This window comes from Colletes latitarsis, chromosome 10 (assembly GCF_051014445.1).
Source record: "Colletes latitarsis isolate SP2378_abdomen chromosome 10, iyColLati1, whole genome shotgun sequence".
NCBI lineage: Eukaryota > Metazoa > Arthropoda > Insecta > Hymenoptera > Colletidae > Colletes > Colletes latitarsis.
Window position 1 is genome coordinate 3,370,683 of NC_135143.1, and position 26,905 is coordinate 3,397,587.

A 26,905-nucleotide genomic window follows, 5' to 3' on the forward strand; every position below is an offset into this window, starting at 1 on the left:
GCGAAACTGATATTCCAGTTAATTAAATCGTGTGTCTTTGCTTTTTCGCGTTAAACTCCGGCCTAGTTTCTCATTCTTGTTCACGGTTATCTCGTTTACGTGAACTACTTAAATGTTAAATAAATAATGTTGTCTATTCCCCCGTGGTATCAACATCAGAGTCGACGTGATATGGAAGTTTGGGCGACTACGATCGTTAAAATCACGTTGTAATTTAATCTCAGGTTTTGAGAGTGAAGCTCAGGGCGGCGATATTTTGATAGCGAGATTCGAGATTGCAATCCTCGGTTCTGCAACAGGCGGGAGATTCAACGAGGGAGTTGGTAAATATGGTTTATGAGCGTGGCCACTATTTCCTATCAACGTTTTCAAGACTGAATTATGAAACATGCGTAAAGTACCCCGCGTAATTGGAAATATATTACGGTAAACGTTCGCGCAGCCGTGTAAAAGCGTTTCTACAAAATTATTTATCGCATATAAAATTCAGCTCGTTTCGTGCGATTCGCAACGATTGTTTCGTCGTGCTGAGTGACTTTTATAATTTTAGACCAACTATAAAGAAAAGGTGACCTGTTGGTGTCTTTGTTCCATTCCTGTTCATGCAAAACCACGTTCGTCGATGTAAAAACTCAATTATATTCAAGTTTTCACTTTTTTCTTAATTATGGATTCATTCCTTCAGTCAAAGAAAGATTTAGATTTCTATCAAAATTTATTGTATGCCGAGGAAGCCTCAAAACATGACGAAAACGTTACATTAGAATCCTTGCATCTTCGAAACTTTTAAATAATAGATAAAATGTAAAGGAAAATTATGGTTTGTCAATATTATTCGGAATTGTTTTAAGTTTTTCTATAAATGCAATCTACCAATGACATTTTATATAAATATTAATTTTTTCAATTTGCTAAACCATATTCTGTATGAGTTCTAAAAGGAATATGTATAATGGAACAACGAGTTACTAACAAATTTTGTATTAAATTCGGTAAAATTGCAATGAAAACCTATTAGATTTTCAAACAAATTTGCGAAGACAATTTTCAATTCAAATGAAAAAGTAGAAAATTACCAATGCGTCCATTTTTATTATTTTTAATAAACTGATGAATTGATACATTTGAAATTAATATTTCTAAGCCCCTTACATTTAATCCATCGTTTTAACGAAGCGTAGGTTTCTAATAGACTTTTATTTAGTAATGAATATCCAGTAACCTTCAATTTCTTTTATATCCCTTGACTTTAAGTCAATTTGAGAAATTTCAAATTCTTATATACAATGTATAAATGATTTACGTAATCGATAATGTCAGTTATGACCATTGTAATTCAAGTTCTTTTAACTCTTAAGTGTCCATTTGACTCCTATTAGAATACATTAAATTTTTATTCGATGAAAATAAATTAAATGTATTGTTTGCGTAAAGAAAAAGTTGCATTTGCTTATAATAAAAAAAAAACAAATGCTTAAACTCTGATAAATGTGTAAACATGAAAATAATTTATTTATATTTTACGCAACTAACAGTTGAAATTAGAAATTTCTATTTTAGATCGGAGTCCAACAAATTTAAATGTTTCCAATAAATATTCCTGTGCGATTCGTCGTCGAACATTTGCGTCGCGGAAAAATTGTGCAATTTTTCTTCCTGAATGTTCGGAAGCTTTCAGATTCTTCGCTTTTTTATTTCCCCCGCTAATGGCTCTTATATATCGCGATGAAACGCGGAAGTTTGTAATAGAAAAAAGCACAGTAAAAAATTGAAAGCGCCGACAGGAAATCGGATTTATATTCCCGAAATATTTGTTTAACGATCTGACAACTGAAAATTCATATCCTCCTTAAAATAAGGCAATTCACGGCCACTCGGTTGTTTATTTAACAGCGGATGAATGGTTTTAACTAGTTATATTTGCTGGCGAACTATTGATTTCGCGAGAAATATTCTTCTTTCTATTTGCATACTCTTTTATAAGCGAAAGCAGAATGAAAATATTGTAAAACCCCGCCGTGAATGTTTACTCAAACTAAAAATAAGTAAAATAATCGTTGTTGAAAACTCGGATCACGTTTGAAATAAACAAGTGTATAAAGTTAGAGAAGTTTAAGAATTTCATTTTGGTTTGCCGGATAACGATTTAAAGTAATTTTCAATTGAAAACTGAAAAACAACATTGACTCTAAAACTAGATTTCCAGACGCCCTGTAGAGCGTCAATTTATTCGCTCATTAAATAATTATTGAACAAGTTTTAGATTTGATTTATGTTTTTGTACAGTTGATCCTCCAAGTATATCTTTATGATCAAAAAGAAAAGTTTCTGTATTTATATTTACGCTGGCACGAAACAGTTTTTCTTGTTACGTTTTGATTACTTATTTGTAAGTAGTCCGTTAATAATTTATTCGTACATATATTGGGTTATTCGATATAATTATTCCGTTGTAAATTATGAAGAATATTGTTTCTTTGATAGATTTTTATACCCGAGGAAAAATATCTGTATAAAATAAAAAAATTTACGATATAAGACAATACATAATTATATCAGATTAAATACAATCGTATCAGATCATATCTTACATAATAATATATTGTTTTCAAAGGTCAGATATAATTATGTCGTATCTTACATGTCAGAAATGAATTTATAATAAAAATTATGATGCAAATACAAACAATAATATTATTGGACAATATGCGTCCAATGCAATTTATGTTGTTATGTTTTGTGTTACGTTCAATTTACCTAGCTAAAAGAAAAACAGAAATGAAAATGAAACTTTCTAGTGCTCATTTATGTAAGATTTACGCATCTTCATTGCATCTTCGTTGCAGCATTTTACATTACAAGCATTTAAAATAATATTTTATTGTAAACCATGTTTTTTCTCTCACCTTTACATTTATTTTATTTATTGCATGAAACGACAGCATTATACAAATAAAACAAACTTCAATACGGTAAAAATAAAGTGTACACAGAATCGAGGTACAGATACTGTTTATATACTGGTTATATACAAGGATACTAATTTGTTGATTGAGGCTTCGTTAAAAAGTTACAGAAACATTTCCGGCCACGTAATTGAGCCCTGCAACCAAAAATAAGTTTTTCAGAATGATTTGAAATTTTTTAATGTAATTTTCAATAACTTTTTAATGAAGCCTCAGTCAATTAATTGGTACCAATTCTTGATTTTCGTTTTATTTTGGCCTCTAGAATCTCCCATTAAAATTTTTCCCAGGGGTGGCCAAATACCCTGTATAAAAGGTAGAATTAGAATATAAATATGTTTACACGTACAATAATCGTTATAAAGGTACACAAAAATTTTATACTTTTTGAATGGGAATGAAAAGTGTGTAAATCGAGAAACTTATCCTTTATTTGGTTAAATATAAGATTAAATAAGGTTGAAAGTAACGTTAACGTCATCCTTAAACGTCGAATGTCTCGTTTTCGTATTGATCGAGCCATCAGCGACGTTCGCGTCAACCCTTAGTTCGACGAGGAACCAACAAAGAGCTCGTGTCGCGAGAATTTCTACTTCCCTGGGGTAGTTCCTGCTTTGAGAAACGGAGATTCGCGACTTTGCGCGTAGAATCTATGACGTTTTCGTGTTTTCCGCGACGTGAAAACGGAAATTAGAGAACACCGAATGTCGAGCATTTTCTGCAGATATCCGCTTTCATCTTTTGCCCCAGAACCATGCGGTACAATGTGTTTTAAACGAATAAGAAACGAAATACAAAGCGGCATTCAACCGTTTCGCTGCAATTTTGAAACGGCACGTCTTTCACGATGTTGTTAATTACTTTCGTCGGGACAAACATTACTGTAATTAATTTGTACATTTATTTATTTCGCGACAGCTTGGGATTACGTTGTAAAACGGCGATTCGTTGAACCCTGCCTTTTAACTATGCTTCCTCTGTATGTTGTATCTTTATGAACTTGTGTTTTGTTTCGTTGCGACGGATGAAGCTGTCAGACAAGAAGAAAGTCCTGAGTATATTCAGATTTAATGGAGAGATTTTTGACCATAGTTATTTATTAAATTATGGATATTCGATTTCAACGATAACACACCTTTTTATTAAATTCTTGTTTCTTTACTTTTAAATTCTTAAAAATACAAAAAGAATTTTTTCAAAAAATATTCCCCATCACATACTTAAATTCGAAAAATGAATGTTACTCAGAATGTATATTTATAATTTCTTATTATTTATTTTCATTTTACTTCCAGTTATAGAATAAGAGATTTTATAAGAGTTTATAATTTATAATGTAGTTTACTGTATTTTCTAATATTATGATATCAACGTATAATTTTACTCTTTAAACAAATTATAACGGTTAATTCATATATACAATTGTAAAGAGTTTGAGAAGATCTTTTTGCCTTATTACTATTAAACATACAATTTTTCAAAATTAAGTGCGTGATGGGGGAGATTTCTTTAAAGAAATTTATTTTGAAATCCTTTATTACAGCAACGTAGAGCATTAAAGACTATAATATTTTGTATTTAACTTTTTTTCAATACACTTATAGTTTCAGAGATATTAGCAAATATATAAAAAATCAAAATTCCTTGGAAGAGATGAAAACACCCCTAGAACCGTTGTTGGGCCAAAATGGAAAAAAGTAATGTGATTAGGTTCACATGTACTTGATTTGTGCAAAACTTCAAATTTTTTGAAACTACGTACCAACTGAATATGGATATTTTAAACAAGATGGGGATATCTGTGCTCGTACATAATAGAAACGAACATTTACTAAAGCATTTAGAAACCGAGGATAAGAAATACATTTAATATGAGAATACTCAGCGAAAACGAGCTGAGATAATCTGCCTGCTGAACTCTTAAGAAAAACCACCTCAACGATATTCCAAGCCAAATTTACATCCTCGTAAAGTTCTTCCATGCGTTTAGTGGGATGCCCAACTAATGAAACTATTACGTCCAACACCTATTATGGTCGATTAGAAACATTACAAGGATTATTGAATAGAAATAAAATGATTTTTATCTAGAGTGCCCATAGAAAAATAAAGATTTTCTATAAAAAATGTTGTGATATTATCTTAGATTATTTATTTTATGCGTTGTAACATTTCTCAATGGGTGACAAATTTAGAAAACATTTCGATAAAATATAAAAAAAAGTTTTACAAGCTTTGTCAAAGAAATGAAAGTGAATTATGTTTTCCCATAAAATGTAGGGATATACTTGAAGTATCGGTTTAAATTGTGGTATAAAATTCAACAGTAACTTGTTGGATAATGTAATACTTTGAAGAAGTCGATCTTTCCTCGTGGTTCATTAATATACATTTATCTAAGAGTCTGACAGCCATTTATTAACCGTTACAAATTTCTTTGACGGTGACGGGTTAATGTTACAGAAAATGTAATTACTCACATTCATTTTTAAATTAGAAGGGGAAACGCTTACGTAGTTAAATCCCTAACGTCAATCGTATTCTTAATTTTACAGTAAATTACGATAGAAACAAAAATCTCTCGAGTACCGAAGCGATTGAAGACAAGAAAACTAATTTCTATCCTTCGTATAATTTTAAAAGATTAGAACATAATTGTTTACCTTTAACTTAGCTTAAAGCTAATTTTAATTGGCATAGTCATTTTCGTTTCAATTTTGTTTATTCACTTTGTTTGTCGAGCCGGATTTGTGTTGACAAAATTTGTCTTCGGGGCGGATATCCAGCGGAAAATATCGACGCGTCGCGTATGACAGAAACAGCGAAGTACAACGAATATAAAAGACGAAAAGAGGATTCGAGAAACGACGGAAGATAGAACGAACGTGGAAAGCCGTGAAGAAGATTGCAGGAAAAGCGGTATCGATCGTGCGCCTGACAGTCGCTTTTCTCGAAACCGTGTATCCTCGATTACAAACCGGAATCGTACAAATAAATCTAAAGACGTCTTTCGACATCGCGTCTAAGGAAATCACTGGTTCAAAAAGGAAGATGAAAATAATATTAACAGAAACGAATGCAGATCTCTTTAATACACTGTCACGGCACCCATATAAGAATTTTCACTAAAGAGGTAAAAAGATTAATTCTCAAGATTAGATGATAAAGAAAATTAATCTATGGAAGGACTCTTTTATTTTAACGAGGCTGTAAAAATAAGTTCTATGACAAATTGTAGGTATGCTAGTTTCCAATTGTTTAAAAACAAAAAGTTTCGGTTTCGTGGACAATTCGGGAGCTTGGTGGAGTTTGTTTTGGTAGTCAACGTGTTAATACTCTTTTAATTCTAGATAATTCTTATTGGTCTCTAATTTATTATTCGTGAACATGATATTGTGTATTGTAAAATAACGAAAACATCTAAGTTCACCGATCAAATCGCAGAGCAGACACAAATACCCATAATATTTTCCGACAGATGACTTTAATATCTTTTTTTATTGAAAATAATAATTATTTAAATAAAACAGTACTTTTGCAAATATATTAATTGAAACATTTAGATGTGTTGTCTCCACTTTGCTTGTCGATACACATTACATTTCCTTATTTTATTTGTACATAAATTTGACCACATACACACACATAATCCGGCTAATTGTGCAATGGCGTGGATAATAGATTGGTGTCGTTCCAATGAAAAGTATAAATGATATCGATACCGTTTACGAAACAATGCAAGTACTTACTTACTATTGGTCATGTTTGTTACTTCATAAGTAGATAAAAAGGATTTCTTACTTTTTTTTACGCTATAATTATAAATTATATTTCTTGAAGCAGAAAAGTCGAAACACTGATTTCTCAATTGAAATGAAACTATAATTTCCAATGTTCTGGATAATCTAATGCAAACTATTGTTTTCGTAAGCATTACCAGCGATATACAGAATAACGGACGTTTAATTTCAATTTTATTCTTTGAAATTTCAGCGCTTTTGTTGGGCCCAGTTTTTTCCTCCGCAATCGAATGCATCGCGGCAATTCAATTAACGCAATTGCAGCGAATGAAAAGCGGAAGCCTGCTTTGAATTTTGCAATTCGCTGCGTTTTTGTAATGTGTGTTTTTTTCTGCTTCAAATATTTTATGCTTGAAAATGGTTTTTAACGCAAATTAAATTAACTGTAATGTAAAATGCAATACAGACCGGAATTCATAAAAATGAATTTTTCGACATTCTGAAATGGGGAAAAAAGCAGATTACGAATGATTGCATGAATAATTTCGGTAGCTTTCAATAGCTTCGATTCGTTTTAATCGCTCGTCGTGAAAAGTATATAAACAATACTGGGAAACAAGTAGAATTAATTCGGATGAAATGGGATAAAAGCGTTTTCAACTTCTCAAATCTTCTCAGTTTAAAAAAATTATAATCATCGAAACGAAAAATACCATAAATACGTAGAAAAACTAGTACTATCCTCCTCAAAATAGAACATTATTTTGGGATGATATTTATCCAAAAATGGCTAAAGTTATCTATAAGATATCCCCAAAGATCAGTCATATTAACACCTCACAAAAATTAATTTTTTATTTCATTAGGATTTTAGAAGTTTCGCGTAAAATTTCCAGTATAGATCAAATATTTTTTTTAAAAAACTAAATATATTTCAGAATTCACACGTTGTAAAAAAATTGTCGAAATAAACTTGTACGCTATGTTTATTTAGTTGTTGGATACCTATTTTTCCACAATATTTTTCACAGCTCTTGCTTGTTCATAAAAACACTCGTATCCGTCGATATGTTTTTGTTTATGGTGTTGTTACATCCTAAAACACACACCTGGTTTAGTTCGAAACATACGTTTATAGAGGAAACGCAATGTTGTGCCATAATACTTGTTTCTTCTTTTTTTTTTAATACTTTACCCCCTTCGATGAAAGCAAGTATACGTAAGTTGTGGGTAATCCCAGGGTTAAATAATATAGGAGTGCAACTTTGAAAGCGAAAAGCAGACTGTGTTATGAGCAAAAGTGTGAGGATAAAGGAAACATATTGTTCTTATAACTTACTTAGGCGAAAGTAGCAATGAGGCTAGAAACGTAAAAGTAGTTACTAACTTTACTGCCTAGCGTTGCAGACAATCACATTTTACATAATATAATGAGACTAGAACTAACACACTTATGCTATCGATGTCGAAACTACATAAAAACAATAATCATGTGTCGCAATAATAATACAATATTATTTCATAAAGTTCCTAGTTATCGCTTCTGTTTGTTTACTAGTAAATAAACTTTGCCAAGTGTCTAATTACATACTTCGACAGCTACTCTAACTCCATGCTTTCTAATCTTTTTTACATCATGACACAGTTAGGAAAGCAGCATACTATTTTTACTATTTACATACTATTTACGGTACTATTTTTCAGATAGTAGTGAGTGTTTAACAGTTATAGTAGTTTGTATTGCATTACATTCTTTTTCTAGTGATTTTTATACAGGATGTTCGGCCACCCCTGGGAAAAATTTTAATGGGAGATTCTAGAGGCCAAAATAAGACGAAAATCAAGAATATCAATTTCTTGACTGAGGTTTCGTTAAAAAATTATTAACGTTTAAAGTTCCGTCTGTAGCTACACAGTATATTTTTAGTAATTGACCCCCGCAATCGAAAATAATTTTTCCGTGAATGATTTGAAATTTTTTAATTTAATTTTTTAATAACTTTTTAATGAAGCCACAATCAAGAAATTGGTATTCTTGATTTTCGTCTTATTTTGGCCTCTAGAATCCCCCATTAAAATTTTTTCCAGGAGTGGCCGAACACCCTGTATAATAAAGAAAGTGAGGTTTTGAACATAGTTTTGTTCAGATAAAATGATTCTATCTACTGCAATAATATTATTAATCTTTGTACTGTATTAAAATAATACACAATTCTTTACGATCAAATTAAACTACTTATCCTCCAGAAGATTTACTTTAATAATTGCGATCGACTTCTCAAATATAACTCTTTTATATTAAACAACGATTATTTGTTCTAAAATATAATCGTAAAATCTTTAAGAAATGTAACACAGTATTAAAAACGTATCGTGCGAAACAAATTATAAGAAAATTAGTCGTTAATTAAGTCGAATATTTTTATATTTTTTTATTGGCGAATAAATTTTCCTTTCTATCGTTCGTTAAAAATATTTAGTTTGCTACGTATCGTCGAAAATGTCCAAATTTGGCCACTTTCCCCTGCTTGCAGCAGAGCGAGCGTGTCCGTAATTATTTTTATTTTTAAACGTAGTTTATTTTTTATTCTTTTGCTCGCCATGGGTTCACCGTAAATAATTCCCGGAAACAGGTAAAGCAGCAAACTAGGTACGATGAACGCTTTGGAAGTTATCTAAATGTTGACGCTGCTTATTGGACGCGGCAGGTAACTGATGGGGTGGGAGGTTGGTGTTCGATAATTAGTCGTGTTGACATTGGTTGGCGACGTGCATACCCATAGCCCTAACCGATAAACTGTCACAAGGTGGCCATCGAGCAACGTCCTTCGATCCCTGGTATTAATTGCGCGCCCTCCGGCTCGACATCCCTTTGACGCGCCGTTCCAGTTACGCGCACCGATTATTTCTTTCTCGTGGCTGGTTGGAGCACGCTCGATTCACCGTCGGCTTTTATTTCGACACAGTTTCGCGCGACGTTCGCTCGCCAAGAGAGCTCAGGTAAATGAGTGGCGTTCGTTAAATTTTAATGAAGTCTCTTTACACCGAATCCCGAATTGTTTGCCGTGCCAGGTGAATTAGATTTTGTTGAATTTTAGAATAAGGCGGAGAACGGAGTGTGATTCCAGAGAACGAACCAAATATCACGGAAACGCTGTTGAAATTCTATTTTCACCGAATAATATTTATTTAATAAAATATATAATATTTTAATTACACGTTCTTACTTTTCGCCTTCGCAGTTTTACTATTAAACTCAACTCGTTCATTTTGATCCATGAAAAACTATTTAAATTTGTATGATTCTTACAATATTAGAATTAATAACATGATTGTTTTTAATAATATTCGAGTATTTTTATCACATTATAACAGTAGTATCGTTATTCAAATATTCAGTAATATTTCTTGAAATTGTGAAATAAGATTTTGTTAGTAATTTTATCAATGTCTAAAAAAGATGTTTAGAAAATTAAAATGGTCCACCGACGACTAACAGAATAAATAATCTTAAATATGCATATTTTTAAATACTTAATTGCATGGTCAATGTGTTAAAATTGAAAAGTTTTGATAGTAAAGAATTTACAAATACATATAATAATGAAGAAACGTTACACAAGAATACGAAATATAAAACTTTAGTGTCAGGTCAAAATGGAAAGTCATCGAGAGGATCTATCGAGGTGACGGTGTTTGAGGGTTAAAAAAGAAATTTGTTCAAATATACGTATGTAGAGTAAATGTACATAATATGGAAAATAATAAATTGTATCTGATTTAAATTCATTTTTAATATTAACACCCCAACACTTACGTGTACTGCACTTCTAATAAGCAATTTATTCCAGACTTCTTTATAATTTTACTTACTTTTCGAGGTAAATGGAAAGGCTTGTTTAAGACTGTTTTATTAGTCGTTATTTATCATCGACAAGCATAATCTTTAACATCGAGTAACGCGGGTAGAGACCATTTATATAGTAAAACAGACAGCTGAAGGATCAACAACTTATAATTTAGTTCGAAATATATCTTCATCGCTTACTATAAAATAATAACCTCCGAGTCATCGCAAAATACAAATTTCCATCTTCGTCATTGATCGTCGTGAAATTATTTAGCTTGCGAAAGTCTTCCCAAAGGGTTAATGTATAACATTAATATTAATGTTTTCGACGTTAACTACGCGCGCACGTTTAATATCTTCATATTTACACCCTTAAGAGTTACCGTGAAATAATTTACTTTGGTCTAAGGTATTATGTCCCCAAAGGGGTAATACGCGCACAAAAACATTAATAATTTGTGCCGTCGCCACGTCCGTATATTTACATTTTATGTAGCATGAATTTCTAGCAGAGTTTGTACGTGTATCTTTCTGCTCGCGAAAGTGAATTTAAAACCGTTAGAAGTTCTCCAGTGCGCTCCAGCTATTATATTTAATGGAAAACCATGAAACAAGCGCGCGATGAACTGTCATGATGAATCATTTTCGCTAAAGAAGGAAGCACTTAGGAGCAAAAGTGAAACCATCGGATACTTACGTATGCAAGGCTGTACAGGGTGATTCTAGAAACTAGGCCGACCTATTGCTCTTTTCTAAGCAAGCCTAAAGAAGATTGGCAGAGAGAAATGTTGCACCGCGTACTTAGATTGCTTTCTATCGTCTAAATTTTTCAGCAAATGCAACGATATATACTAGCTAGGTGCAACTGTAATTTCTTTTCGAAACGAAACGTCTGTTTCTTCGCGAATCGAGTTTTCTTACGTATTATAAAAATATTCAGAAATTGGAAAATGAATCGTTTATTTGTGTATTTCATGCTTAATGTTGAACAGCTTTGCAGTATTGCATCGTATTACAGGTTTACGATGCTTCACAAACGTAATTATAAACCTGTTTTATTAACAAATACATATCTCATTAAATATTCACCTTTCGAATCGTGTACCTTGATACGTTTATATTTGGAATAACGCAAGAGAAATGATTTATATAAGAGAATATACGTGACTTTAAAAGAGCAAACTTCTAGTTTATAGGTGCACCGATGCATCTTTTGAGAAAAACCAGTCTCTGGGAGTTGTACAATATCTTTTAATCAGTTTCCTTTATATTCATAAGAAGATACTAGAGGCCAAAATAAGACGAAAATCAAGAATATCAATTTCTTGACTGAGGCTTCATTAAAAAGTTATTAAAAACTTTCAAATCGTTCTGAAAAAATTATTTTTTATTGCGGGGCTTAATTACAATCATTTTTTATGAATACACGTACCCCAGAAATCCTACCCACTTTCGAGAAAAAAATTAGAGTAGGTACTGAAATTTTTAGAAGAAATTAAAAAATTTCAAATCATACTAAAAAAATTATATTTAGTTACAGGGGTCAATTACAAGCATTTTTGGTGAATAGGCACACCCCCGAATTCCTACGCACTTTCAAGACAAAAATTCTTTACCGAAAATGTAATGTGAGGCCAAAAATGCTTCCCTGAAATTCATGTGAATCCTTGAAACGTCATAACTTCAGAACGGATTGAAGGATTTTAATTTTTCCAGAGGCAAATAACGCGTATTTTAGTGAAGAATAAGTAAAAATTCTAACAATATTGAAAAAGTTGTTCCTTGACTCCGTAAAGTGAGAAAAACCACATAAAAATGGTCCAATTTTCAAGCAGCCATAACTCCTGCAATAGTGAATATATTTAAATGAAACTTTTTTCTGAAGTAGGGTTCATGGATACCTACAAAAAAGTATTAGACAACTTTTCTGTAGAGCGTCAAGTAAATTTATTAAAAATGAAAAACAAATTTTTAAGAAAAGTCGACAGGGGAGTAGCTGCCTAATTTTTTCGGCGAAAAAAAAATTTCAAATCGTTCTGAAAAAATTATTTTCGATTGCAGGAGTCAATTACAATAATTTTTGATGAATAGACCTACTCCCGAAATTCTACCCATTTTCTAGAAAAAAATTCAGCACGAGCGGAACTTTAAACGTTAATAACTTTTTAAAGAAGCCTCCACCAGCAAATTAGTATTCTTAATTTTCGTTTCATTTTGGCCTCTAGAATCTTTCATTAAAATTTTTTCCAGGGGTGGCCGAACACCCTGTATAATAAGGGTGTCATTGGACTATTGAATATTTCTATTTGTTACGCTATAATTTGAAGAAACATTTTAAATATTTTTAAACAAGGGAAAACTGATAGTCAACGTATTCAATTTGTCATGCGAAATATTTTTATAATTCTAATATTTTTCGCAATTGTCTGATTAGAACATCCTATATTTTTGTAAGCATCGATAAAGGTCAATAAAGTTTTCTTCATTTCTTAGTAACTTACCTTATGGAATTCTAATAAAATTAAATTGAAATATACGATTTTTATGAATTTATAGATTAATTTTAGTACGAATATATATTTTTTAACTGTCACATCATTAAGGGATTAAAACAAGTAATTCTCAAGACTAAATGTTAAAGAAAATAAATATAGTTGGGATTCTCGAATTTTAACGAGGCTGTAAAAATAAGTTCAATGACAAGTGATAGGTATGCTAATTTCCAATTGTCTAAAAACAAAGTTTGGTTTTCATGGATAATTTAAGGGGTTTGGCCTGGCAGACAACATGTTAAGAAGAATCGAACTTCTCTGAATAGAAATGTAGACAGACTTTAAATATAAGTATTTCCTCGTAATTACTTCTATATTTAATACTAAGTAAATGAAATCGTAGATAACTGAGCCGTTTATTTTGAAAGTAGCGTAAGTCCATTTATGTTCAAATCGAGATATTGAAGGGTTTGCGTTGGATTAAATTTAAAAATATGGGTAACAGATGACATAGTGGAATAATTTTTTTGGGTTTCTAAGGATGTCAAATTTATCATCCCAATTAGCATAATTAACATTATTTAAGAAATAATATGTTTTTAATTGCTATGGTTGGACTTGCGCCACTTTCAAAATCAACGAAATGACGTTTTCAATTCTTAAGAAAGCACAAGTCCATAGGAAAACTAAATTTCCCTTGAAATAAAAATAAATATGTACACTTTTATGTTATAGAATCAAAAAAATATTCAACTTTTATTCTTTGTTAAATAATTTTTACATTAAAATTAATATTCTTTTATTAATTATTACTCAGTCTTCTCCAGTTTGTGTATGCGAGAGGGATTTAAAATAACGATTGTGTGCAAGTGGTATGTAATGTAATAAATTCATTAGATCCTTGTATTTTAAGTTTGTGAGTGGTCTCGTTTTTTTGTATAGTGGTGCCAACTTGATATTATTAAAGTTTTTCGATCTTCCCTGTTGCGGTAGTAAATCCAATGTTTTGAATGGTGCATCCTCGTTTGTTGTCGTTTTGTAGGATAACTTAGATGGATCGAAACAAGTAAAAATACTCAGCAAGTGAAACAATACTGTCCATCACTCTGGTTTTCAACGCAGACTGCGCGAGAACAATGCGCTTTTTTCTGTGGACAGGCGCTGCTCTCTGTTTATAACAAATTCATTGCACATTGATATTTCAACTGTTACTTGGATAACACTATGCAACAAAATAAAAAAGCTGGGATCTCATAAAATTTTATTGCATAATATTTTCCATATCCATTTAAAACTCTCACAATGAGACTTACGTCACTTTCAAAATAAACTTTTTCATCACTTCATTAACCAGCAAATTTTCGTGTTAGAAAATCTTAATGATTTTAAATATATTAGTAACAAGTTGCTTCAGAATGAAAAGATCATGTAAAAATGTAACTGTTAAGGTAGCTAACTCGATTTTTTTGGAAAATGGAAACACATCAAAACGTAAGTGACATTATGGAAATTTCGAGCAGTGTATGATATAATTCTCCCGTAAAATATGAGTTAAAATGGGCCCAGTTCCGTCGGGTACTTAAAAGCTGGAAGCAAACGCCATGCATCGTAATAAAACATTCCGAACGAAACGGGGAAACGCGTAAATTAATCGACGCGCACAAACATCCCCTAGTTCGGGGGTGAAAGGTGGGTCGGCTGTTCGCGGCGTTTTTCCAGCTTCGGTGTGCGAAAGCGTCGGCAGGTTACACGTCGTTACTCCAATATTCCGAGTTGCTAAAAAGGGAGAGACAAGGGACAAAAAGCGCGTAGTAACGAGCTACCATTTCGTCTTGATGGCCGCATTAGCCACGTTTCAATAGAGCAATTCGGGCGACGTTGTTTTCTCATAACCGTTGTTCCACGCCTCTCTCCGTCTCTGTCAGATTTCAAGAGGTCCTCTTGTCTTAGACAGGGAGAGAGAGAGAGAGAAAGAGAGAAAGACGATGCGTTCTGGAGCGAAAGTGTGCTGCAACGCCCCTTTCGTAACGTCGACGGCGTATTAGCACCAGGAATGCAAATAATTGTTCGACGCAGTGTATACAGGGTGGCGAAAGCAACCCTGGAATGTAAATAGAGTCGACTTCCCAGTGCCCCTGTCTACTGGCCGGCTTCCTGGTTCGCTTCACGATGTATTGGCCTCCCTTGGCGCGCGTACGTGCAGATACGAGAAACCTTGGCATCCCTTGGTTTCGCCCGGCATTCGCAGAACGATCCTCGCGAATCATTTCTCTCGATTACGAGTTCCCCCAAGACTGGTCTTTATCTTTCTATCGTCAAATTTTAAGGTTTCGATATCCTAAATTTGGTTTGTTTGGGGAAATAATAGTTTCTGCGAAAGCAAATATCCAAATATCTGACAAGGAGAATTTGTGCCGCCATTTGTAGATTCTAATATAAGTAGCGTTTCTCTCGGGCTGACTGAGTTTCCTCGACAGTGGACTTTACGTTTATCTAGCATCAAATTTTTATGATTTAATATTCTAGTTTTGTTCCATTTGGTGAAAAATAATTTCTGTGAAAGCACCATTTTCGACATTCTAATATAACTATGTACATAGTAAAGATTGATGCCAATTTTATTACGTGGATTTTCAGTAAATTAAAGTTAATGACAAAAATCAATAAAGTCAAAGAAATTAAAGTCAAGAATAAGATTTAGATTAGATGAAAATTAAATAGGTCTTTACTCAATAAACTCTAGTATAGAAAGGTGTTTTAAAAATATTCCAATTTGTTAGAATGCGGAATTCCTTAGAACTTAAAAAAAATTCCTTATGAATAGTAAAAAACTTTGTAAATTTTTTTACTCCATTCAGTAATTTTTAAACATATATTTACATAAATTTTATTTTAATAAGGCAGTGGTATTTAGTTTTACTTCATTTATTACAATCAATTCAGTTTTAACTATACAACTGTTTTTTGCACACTGTACCGATCTTTTCAGAACATTCTCTGTTGTATTCTCCATCATCGATATTAGCACGTAATTTACAGTCACTCCTAACAATGTATAATAAATACTAATGAAAGTAAGGTTTTTGAATCACGAATGAGTGCACTTTATATTAATGGAAAAACAAAATGAAAATTCAGTAGTCTCTCGAGTATTCAATGTAATAGGGGCCAGGGGTTGATTGGATAATCGAGGAGGTTAAATAATCGGGAGATTTTTTTTTAGACGATTGTTAAGTATAAATACATATATTAGCATTATACATACCTTATTTAATGTATATTTAAATAACAAATTTCGTGAATATTTGTCGAGTTAAATTTTTCAGATAAACGTGAATAGAAAAATGTTAACGATACAGTTCATTAATGTTTCAGAACCTTTTATCCTTCTTTTCACATACAGTGTATAACACTTGTTAATAAATAACACTTTGTATTCTTAACACACTTTATTTAAGAATGTATGTTACATAAACAATGTGGAATTCGCATATACAGTGATAGTGGTGAATCAAAATAATCGGTATATATTTATATACTTTACAACAAAACGGATATGTATATAACCGTTTGGCTTCGATTCTCGGACAAGACTGGGCTGTATAGTCCGGGCCAAAATATAGCGAGGTTGTAAACTCGAGTGGGTGTTAAAGTTTACACGTTTCAGCTTCCGAAACAAATGAATTGACAGAAATACGAGCAGGTAAGGGCCTTAGACCATAGTCAGGGCCGCACGAAGAAATATTTTATCTAGTGTCGCCATTTTTAGAAAGCCATTTTTAGAGGTATCGTAACAGGTAAAGGTCTTACTCAAGTATTTAATATCTTAATTTACCTGCTTATAATACAGGATGTTCGGCCATCCCTAAGAAAAATTTTAATGGGAAATTCTAGAGGCCAAAATAAGATGAAAATCAAGAATACCAATTTATTCGTTATTTATTCGAGGCTTCGTTAAAAAGTTATTAACAATTAAATTAAAAAGTTTCAAATCGTTCTGGAAAAATTATTTTCGGTTGCGGGGATCAATTATAATCATTTTTGGTCAATAGACATACCCTCAAAATCCTAACCATTTTCGAGAAAAAAATTCCTTACCGAAAATATAATTTTAGGCCAAAAATGCTTCCCATAAATTTTATGCAAATCTTTAAAACACCATAACTTCTGAACGGATTGGACGATTTTAATGTTTAAAAAAGCAAACTACGCGTATTTTGATGGAGAATATGTACAAATCGCAAAAATATTCGAAAAGTTGTTCCTTGACCCCCTAAAATGAGAAAAACCCTATAAAAATGGTCCAATTTTTAAACAGTCATAACTCCTACAATTGTGGATATATTTCAATGAAACTTTTTTCTGAAGTAGCGCCCATAGGTACCTACAAAAAAGTATTAAACAACTTTTCTGTAGAACTTTAAACGAAATTATTAAAAATCAAAAACGAATTTTTAAGAATAATCGACAGGTGTAGCTGCCTAAATTTTTCGGCGAAATTGAAAAGTTTCAAATCGTTCTGGAAAAATTATTTTCGGTTGCGAGGGTCAATTATAATAATTTTTGGTGAATAGACATACTTCCGAAATCTTACCCACTTTCGAGAAAAAAATTCAGACTGACGGAACTTTAAACGTTACTAATTTCTTAACGAATCCACCATCAACAAATTGGTATTCTTGATTTTCGTCTTATTTTGACCTCTAGAATCTCGCATTAAAATTTTTGCCAGGGGTGGGTGAACATCCTGTATGTGCATGTAGAAAATGAAAAAAGATAGTGCAGTTACGGACACAGAAAAACATTCAGAAAGGCACCCTCAAGCAAGATGTCATGTACGGCCCTAAATGCCGCAGCAGTAGTCGGTCCCAACCCTCAAGAGGTTAGTTTATGACCTCGCTATATTTTGCCCCGGACTATACATAGAAAGGTCCTGCAGACTCAAATGACCCCAAAAAAAGGGAAAAGCCCATAGAAGTATTCCCAGATGTCGAGTGGCTCGTAGACCTCAGGCCTGTATCATATCGTTGATACCAACAACTTTCACTTGTCTTTATAATTCTAGGTACAAGATGGCTAATAATTACGAACACTAATTAACGTAGCAAAAACTTCCACTAATATCTTTATTAATCTTACTTAACGAACTATTCTTTCTTTGCACGCGTGCATGCTCCCTTCGATTCTTTCACGTCCTTCCCGTTCGACTTTTGTTTTTCCCGCTCATCATTTTGTTCCTCTTCTGGACTATTGTCGTTCGTCTTTGGACGTCACGCTACTTCCCCCCCCTCCCTCCACACACACACCTGCACGCGCGCGCGCGCATATACTATTTCTTACATCTCTTAGCATTAAAAAAATTTGTTTACTATTCAGTTTACTAACAGTTGTTTCACCAGCTACTTGTTAGGCCGTGGTCACATTGAGAGCGGCTAAGTAGCTAAGCGGTAGAGCGAGTAGCAGCAAAGCGGCAAAAAAAAAAAAAAATTGAAACCTATAAATTTAGGCCTACTTTATATAAATCTATAGGTTTCAATTTTTTTTTTTTTTTTTGCCGCTTTGCTGCTATTCGCTTTACCGCTCAGCCACTCTCAATATGGCCACAGCCTAACACTTATTGACGATCATAAAGCAAATTGGTAAACAGTTTAACACTAAACCTAGCGCGACCGGTCAAAGTTTTTAAAATTTCGTTTAGAATTTGACGACTTTACTTATAGTATATGTACAATGAATTTTACAATATTCACTTCTATCCTTATTCTTTGTTTTCTAAGAAAAATATGTAGTCTGTGTTGCCTACTACCACCGGTCATCTAATCGGTTAAATGATCTATATTTTTTTGTAAAAAACTGAACAAAATTGGGTACCAAATTCTAGTTAGCTTCCGATGTAAATAGGAAATATACATGTATAGCAAAGACGAAAAGAGAGAATCTTCAGTTCCCACTGTCTTAAAACAGTCTAACAACGCGTATTAAAAATAGTTAAATTTTAGACGCGTGCAGTTTCGAAACTACTCATGTTTTCTGCATAACTGAGCCATCGTTGGAAGCGGTAAACCTTCCCCTTTAAAATGGTTTTTTATTTTTGTCGATCCGGCTTTCCGTTTTCGAGATATCGTAATTTATATAAAATGGTAATTTTTTAAATTTCGTTGTGTCTCGCTTCCTGTCTCAGAAAAGGCTATAAACTCGTATTAAAAATACTAAAAGTTTAAATGCGTGCAGTTCCGAAACTATTAGTGTTTTGTTAATTATTGAGGCATTGTTAGAAGTGGCAAAGCCTCCCCTTTAAAATGGTTTTCGGTTTTTGTCGATCCGACTTTCCGTTTCGGAGATATCATAATTTATGTAAATGGTAATTTCTTTTTATTTCTGTTTTCGTCTAACGCGCTGACCTGTTTGTCTTATGTGCGTGGTGCTGACCTAGCCCGCGTACGTGACTATCGTGACCCAGTTTCGGCGTAGTATTTCCAAGAATTTACTACGCATTGTTTACTATTTTCACGCGCGCGAGAGCAATGAACTCGCGAGCGCAATAACGAAATGTAAACAAACCCGATCTCCGAAAGTGGCCACCGCATCGACTTGAAATTAAAATTGTTATATCTCCGGAACTAATAAAGCTATCGACTTGTTCGAACGCTCGTTTTAAAGGGCATTTCATCCCCTACCTAATGATCATATCACCTACTATAATTTTTGCTATCTTCTATGTTTATTTTTAAATTTACTTCGATGCTACATACCCAAAGAAGTTTCAGTAATTCTTATTGATCGTACGACTACTGTACGATAAAACTGGACCATAAATTGTTTATTTAATTGAAAATAAATTTAAATACAGGATGTTTGCGTAATTACTGGCCAGCACTTTTTCTTAAATAGTTGTTTTCTCTAGAACTAACTACAGTATCGACTTGGAACAAAATTCGTTATCAAGGGCGTTTTATCTTCTATCCGATGAAAATTAAAAAATTTGTTAACATAAAAGAGAAGGATATCTTACGAATAAACATCAAAACCCAACTTTCTATACATACAATGCAAAAAATTAGAAGGGCGTTGCCTCGAAAAAGAGAAAAAGAAAGACTGGTCATTTGACCGGTCATGATAGGAATGGGTATACACGTAGTGCCGGCAGGTTTAGTGTTAAATTTTCAAGCTGTATCTTTTCTAATTGTATCACTATTGTTGGAGGACCAGTCCCCTGTTTGTTATCTGTATCTATCCTGAGTCGCAATATCCAGCACAGCACGTTGATTAAGCCGCTCAAAGTACAATTTCCTGCAAAGTTCATCTTCCATCACATTCGTCGCTAAGGGCTCGCCCTTCTCCGTCAATTTACCAGAATATAGATATATATATAGGTCCCAAAACATAGACCTGCTGATTCTCAGTACGAATTCGAATACGATCACTTCGCGTCACGTCATTCCTCGTTAGTCTTATCGTAGAACTCTAGTCGTTGTAATCGAGTAGTATTAGAAACCACTGTGAAATATATCATACCTGTAATACACCGACAGGCTACGAGTTTCTTACCCGGTTCCCAACACTGTTACCAGCAAACGAAGTGTTTATCTTATGATTAGGATAATTGAGGACTATATTGAACCGAGTTCTTAAGGCAACTTTATAACCAAAACAAGTGGTGATTTTGAACTGTTTAACTTTCAAAATTTTATTAATACTTCCATTTCAGAAGAAGAATTAAAAATTGAATCTCGATGTAAAATGAATTTTTGGCAAAATATCGCATAATTTCTGGACCGGAACCGCCGCGCAGGACGTTCGTCCGTTTCGCGGAAGAGACTCGTAGCGGAACAGGAACGAACCGGAAGTCAGGGCGACGGTCGCCGGGATTTCTTGCGCGGCGCTTCTAAACACGAAGAGGAACGTTCGGCACAGGGCAATAAAGTATCGCATCTCGTCGCGCGACGCGATTAATCGCGGCCTGGCAAGAATTAATTGCCGACGCCGCGATAATTTATCGCCGGCCGTTTCGCGGCGATATTTTAGCGCGGATAATATTTTTTTGTGGCTCCGCGCACGCGCGATAACCCTACGACCCGCTTTCCTGCAACGAAAACCGGCGAGGAAATCTCAATGGATTCCTTTCCGTGCGGCCTTCCCGCGGGATTCGCACGATCGTCGTTGACCTTATCATTTCGCGTTTAACCTTGCTCCCGCGTATACTCGATCGCAGATAAACTATGCACGAGCCGCGCGTACGCGACCTGGCTTTATCGCCACGACGTCTTAATCCCTTGGAAACCCACAATGCTCGTTAAATATTGATCTTGCATTAGCCGAGTATTGAAGCTTTCTTAAGGGGGAAGAGTCATTTTCGAGGCTCAAAAAATTTCACTCCGTTTCAACCCCTTTAGCGAATCATTTTAACGGCCAAACAACGGACTCTCGGCCCCACCATGACCTGATTCTCAATTTTATTATTTCACATTCCGGTACGAGGACACTAATTTTTGTGTTATCGTGTTTGTATATTCTATATTCGAGTCGTTAATTTTATAAGCGTGTCTAATACTAGTTAGGCTGTCTCATAAATTCGTGCTGTTTGACATTCTAAAATTGACGAAGGTAAAATTTGTAATTTAGTAGAAAGCTAATAAAATTTATCACTTTAAGGAATTTAGAAAATTTTAAATATACCAACATTAACAATTTATAGAAGAATGGGATCCACACTTCTTTTTTTGTTAGCATATAATAAAATCGAACTATCCCAAAAGCACTTAATAATCGGTGATAAGAAATGGAGCGTAAATAACAATCTTCAGCTATCTTATTAGTGAGAAAACAATTTGAAAATGTCAACGTTTTAAGAAACAGCGTTGAACTACATTTTAATGAAAAATCAAACAAGTTTTGTAGCGACGATATTTTAATGACTTTATCAAAGGAAGGGGAGAGTCAAACGATTTTCGAATTTGTAACTTGTTTGTTAGTAAGTCTAACTTGTAACTTGTATTCCAAAACTCGGCATGAACATATACGACGACCTAATATTACTATTGTTATTTAACAAGAAACAAAACTCACACTCTTAAAGAAATATTTCGAATAGATTAATGCTTTAACAGTATAAGTATTTAAAAATATTATATTATCAGTAAAGCTTATACCGATCTCGTGAAACCAGCTCTGCTATTATAGCGAGATTTCTTTTTACAACTTTAAATAAGGGACCACAAATAAAAATTTAGAATCATTAACAGTTTGTTACTCGAGTTAAGTGGAGTTGTGTACGATTGAGCGAACATGTTTGTCCATTATTCGATCTTTCTACTTACATTTATGTTTCTAATTCGTCAACCGCTGGAATATTTTTATGAAATGTAAACTGGAATACTGTTGATAGTTTTAATGTTTTCCAGCTTAATTTGGATTGTTATTTAGGTAAAATACATTTTTTTTGTAGTTCAATGCTTACAAGAGCCTTGCAAGCAAAAGTAACGAGTAATGGTCAGATACGTTGGATGAACCATACTCGTTCTCGATAAATTTTTTAAAAAATGAAGTTGTAGATTTTTGGTTAATTGCATATCTCTTCTCATTTGCTGTTACGTTCCATAGATGTCTATCAAATCATCTCAAAGAATACGAAATCTCAGTTAAACAGGACCCGGATAATTGAAACTCTACTGTAACAGAAGAACAAACTGTAGACAAAGAAATTGACAAGTTTGGTATGACGTCTATTCTTCGCATAAATTAACTTCTATTTCTAACCAAATTCTACTTATAATTCGTCTCAATTGCGTAACGCGCTCAAGGTTTGGTGGCCACAGCTGCGGAGGGTATTGAAACAAACCCAACGATGAAACCGCTGTCAGTGGCAGATGGCTACGCTTCTGTCATTTCACGTGAAACGATTGAATGCAGCGTAAAAAATACGTACAGTACGCTGATTCATTTCACATAGTGACATTTGTCATAATAAACTCTCCCGTTCGCATCATTTAGCGCGTAAATAGATTTATTACTCATAAAAGTTTGCACCGTTTACAATATTACCAGTTACAAATTAATGCGAAACAATGAACTGTAATCGACGCCAATGGGATCGTTTCACGCTCCCGTTGTTTCATACTCGTTAATGTTAATGTAGATGAAAATTAATTACTCATTGTAATAGAAAATTTAATTCCAACGAACGACAGCGTCCAGTGTGGTTCGTGATGAAAATCGATGTTCGCTACGTTTACATGGTTTCAAACTTCGACATACTAAGGCTGGTGTTTAGGTTTCTTTTAACTTCACCAACCTGAAATATCTCGTCACGTTTTTTCATTTCTATAGCTATTTCGTATTGCGTCTTCTTATATTAAAATTATACCACTAAATTTAACAGTAAACGCGAAATAGTTGAAATAGATTCAAAATAAGTAGTTACACTATTAATATTGTATCTTTCGAATAAAATCAGTCATTTTTATTGGTTCTAGAATAATATAAATAAGTCAGAAATGAAGAAAATTTATAGGTTATATCGTACATTCACAAATCTTTTGTTCTTCGTTTTGGATATAGGGAAGATGTCCGAATAATCTTCTCTTTTCCCATTACTGGACCATCTTGGTGTTTTCTGAACTAATTTGTTTTAAATAGAAAGATGTTAATTCTCTTTATTTTAACTAGTTGAATGTAGAAATGAGATGTTGCAAAAATGAAAGAAACAAGAATAAATGGTAAGGGTGATAGACTTTATTAATTTCTGAAGATAACAAGTTTCAATTAACCTTAACTTTTCGATCACTAGGGCAGTTACCATACTTAACAAATGTAGAAAGCACGATCATGGAATTATATTTCGTATAAACAACGAATACTTCTATTAGAAACGATACTATTATGCATTTATTAAATTCAAAATAATCGAATCTGTCATAGACACGCTATTAAGTCCATGGGATAGGTTGCACTACAACGATGATATCTATACAGATTATTTTCTATCTGCAGCAAAGATGGACAAAATTTGACTGATATCAACAAAATAATTTGTCAAACCAATAAAGTGATTTATTCAATGGAACATGTGAATTTTGATTCATTTATTGTGGTACATATTTTATTCCACAATTCTACGATTAACGAATAAAAGATGGATGTCTTTATTTACTAACTAATACGTCCATGTAATAATTTCGTTTTAAACTGACGTTCATTCGTCAATAGTTACCTACTATTTTTAAAGATTAACAATTTTATTAGAAATTCGAGTGAGTTGTAATTAATCGATTTTGTTTGCCTGTTTGTAGAAATTGCAGACGATCAGCGAGGATTTCTGTGGTCTGGACGTGAACACGCCTCTGGGAGGCGAAGACGCTATGAACGCGACTTCGGTGCTCACTTTCGACACTCATCTCACCGCCGTAGCTGCTACATCCACCGGAGACTACACCGTCGTCTTCCTGGGCACCCGGACGGGTCACCTGAAGAAGGTCAGTGCACGATACTCTTTATCTCGTTGATCGAAGAAGCGCGAGACTCGTTCGAACGGTACCACCCGTTTCATTAAGGGCTTACGCCATCTTATCGGCATCAAACCAGAGAGCCGAGGTATTCGACACGTATGGCCTAGCAAAAATTAAACGGCTATCTTTTAAAGGATAATTCATACTTTTGCATCCAATTTATTTAGTTTGAACCATTGAAATCTACACTTTTTTAATTGGTATTCAGAAACATTTGTATCTAATATGGCCTAACTAAGAAATATTGATTAATTTAAACGAGCATGTAAAGTTTATTTTATACGCGTTTCGTGTGAATGTTTTTTGACAAATTCTATTACAATATAGAAACACGTAAATTTAAAGAATATTTCATTTTTTAAGACGTTCGAACATTGAAACCATTGTTTACTAGAAAGTAGAGGAGACCAGAGCAAGTTGATACAGTTCAATTATTTGAACACTAGATATATGTGAATCAAATAGAAAAATATCTATGAAGTGTGTTACTTTAGTGTTTATTGTTTCGTAGTGTATGCTCACTGACGTTAGTAGCTTTTATTCTATAGTTAATTTTTTTATGGATCCAAATTAAATATTTACATATATACGTCAAACATACAATCAATTTGGAGACGTTATATAACGATATGTACTTTTAATTAATTTGATTCTTATTGCATTATTCATAGGTAAGGTAAACTCGTTTTTTTATTTCGTTTATACCTACTAGATTTTTTTATAATGAAATGTTTATATAGTCATTACTTAAGAGGCAAGTTGACTCCCTATGGAGCACACTGATACAATGTAGCATTTTATAGTTGACTAAAAGAAAAGCTCTATAAAGAAATATAAAAGTAGTATAAATACATAAACATAAAAAGGAAAATTGTATTACTAAATTTGTGGATAAAGAACATAAATTGTGCAGAATGAAATATCCGACATCATAAATAAGTCGTAATAAACCGAGAACGATATTAGATATAAATGTCTCATTTCCTTGGAAACTGGACAATCTAGGTCATAAATCTGACATTAATGAACAAATGTAATTTATGACGGCGAAAAGCGTGGAAACGTGTAATGTCTTAAATTGTAGACCTAGTAGGCGCTTACTTCCAAAATGGTACTAAAATATATTAATCAATAGATGTCAAAATTTATGAAATTAAAAATATAAAGTCGTAAAGATATTTCGTTGTGAACAATACCATATATTTTGTTCATAATTAGGTAATATTAGTTTTCTTTTCATAGCTATATACAGGGTGTTCGGCCACCCCTGGGAAAAATTTTAATGGAAGATTCTAGAGGCCAAAATAAGACGAAAATCAAGAATACCAATTTGTTGTTGGTGGCTTCGTTAAGAAGTTATTAACGTTTAAAGTTCCGCCAATACTGAATTTTTTTCTCGAAAGTGGGTAAGATTTCGGGGGTTAGTCTGTTGACCAAAAATGATTGTAATTGACCCCAGCAATCGAAAATAATTTTTCCAGAATGATTTGAAATATTTTTTTCCTTCGAAAAATTTAGGCACCTACCCCCTGTCAATTTTTCTTAAAACTTACTTTTTCATTTTTAGTAATTTTATTTGACGCCCTACAGAAAATTTGTCTAATACTTTTTTGTAGGTACCTATGGGCTCTACTTCAGAAAAAAGTTTCATTGAAATATATTCACAATTGTAGGAGTTATGGCTGTTTGAAAATTGGACCATTTGTATGGGGTTTTTCTCATTTTGCGGACTCAAGGACCAACTTTTCGAATATTTTTGCAATTTGTACATATTCTCCATCAAAATACGCGTAGTTTGCTTTTTTAAACATTAAAATCATCCAATCCGTTCAGAAATTATGACGTTTTAAAGATTCGTATGAAAATTCGGACAAACATTTCTGGCCAGAAATTATGTTTTCGGTAAGGAATTTTTTTCTCGAAAACGGTTAGGAATTCGAGGGTATGTCTATTGACCAAAACTGACTGTATTCGACCCCTGCAACCGAAAATAATTTTTCCAAAACGATTTGAAATTTTTTTTTTCCGTCGAATAATTTCACACCTTCTCGAATTTTTTTCTAGAAAGTGAGTAGGATTTCGAGGGTATGTCTAATGACCAAAAATTATTATAATTAACCCCTGTAACCGAAAATAATTTTTCCAAAACGATTTGAAATTTTTGAATTTAATTGTTAATAACTTTTTAACGAAGCCTCTATCAACAAATTGGTATTCCTGATTTTCGTCTTATTTTGGCCTCTAGAATCTCCCATTAAAATTTTTCCCAGGGGTGGCCGAACACCCTGTATGTTATATTATTTTAGAGATTTTTGGGTTAGCAAATTTGACTTTCATCGATCAAAAAGGTTTT

At 33.2% G+C, this 26,905-nt stretch overlaps 1 protein-coding gene across 4 annotated transcripts in view; it reads left to right on the forward strand.

Annotated features, from left to right (window-relative positions):
• Plexa (plexin A) overlaps window positions 1–26,905 on the forward strand; it is an 809,603-nt gene that overhangs the window by 581,746 nt on the left and 200,952 nt on the right. For all 4 annotated transcript variants that reach the window (XM_076773739.1, XM_076773740.1, XM_076773737.1 and 1 more), the window contains one exon: window positions 24,337–24,519. In XM_076773739.1, coding sequence (XP_076629854.1) covers window positions 24,337–24,519 — 183 coding nt within the window. The remainder of the gene's footprint in view (window positions 1–24,336; window positions 24,520–26,905) is intronic.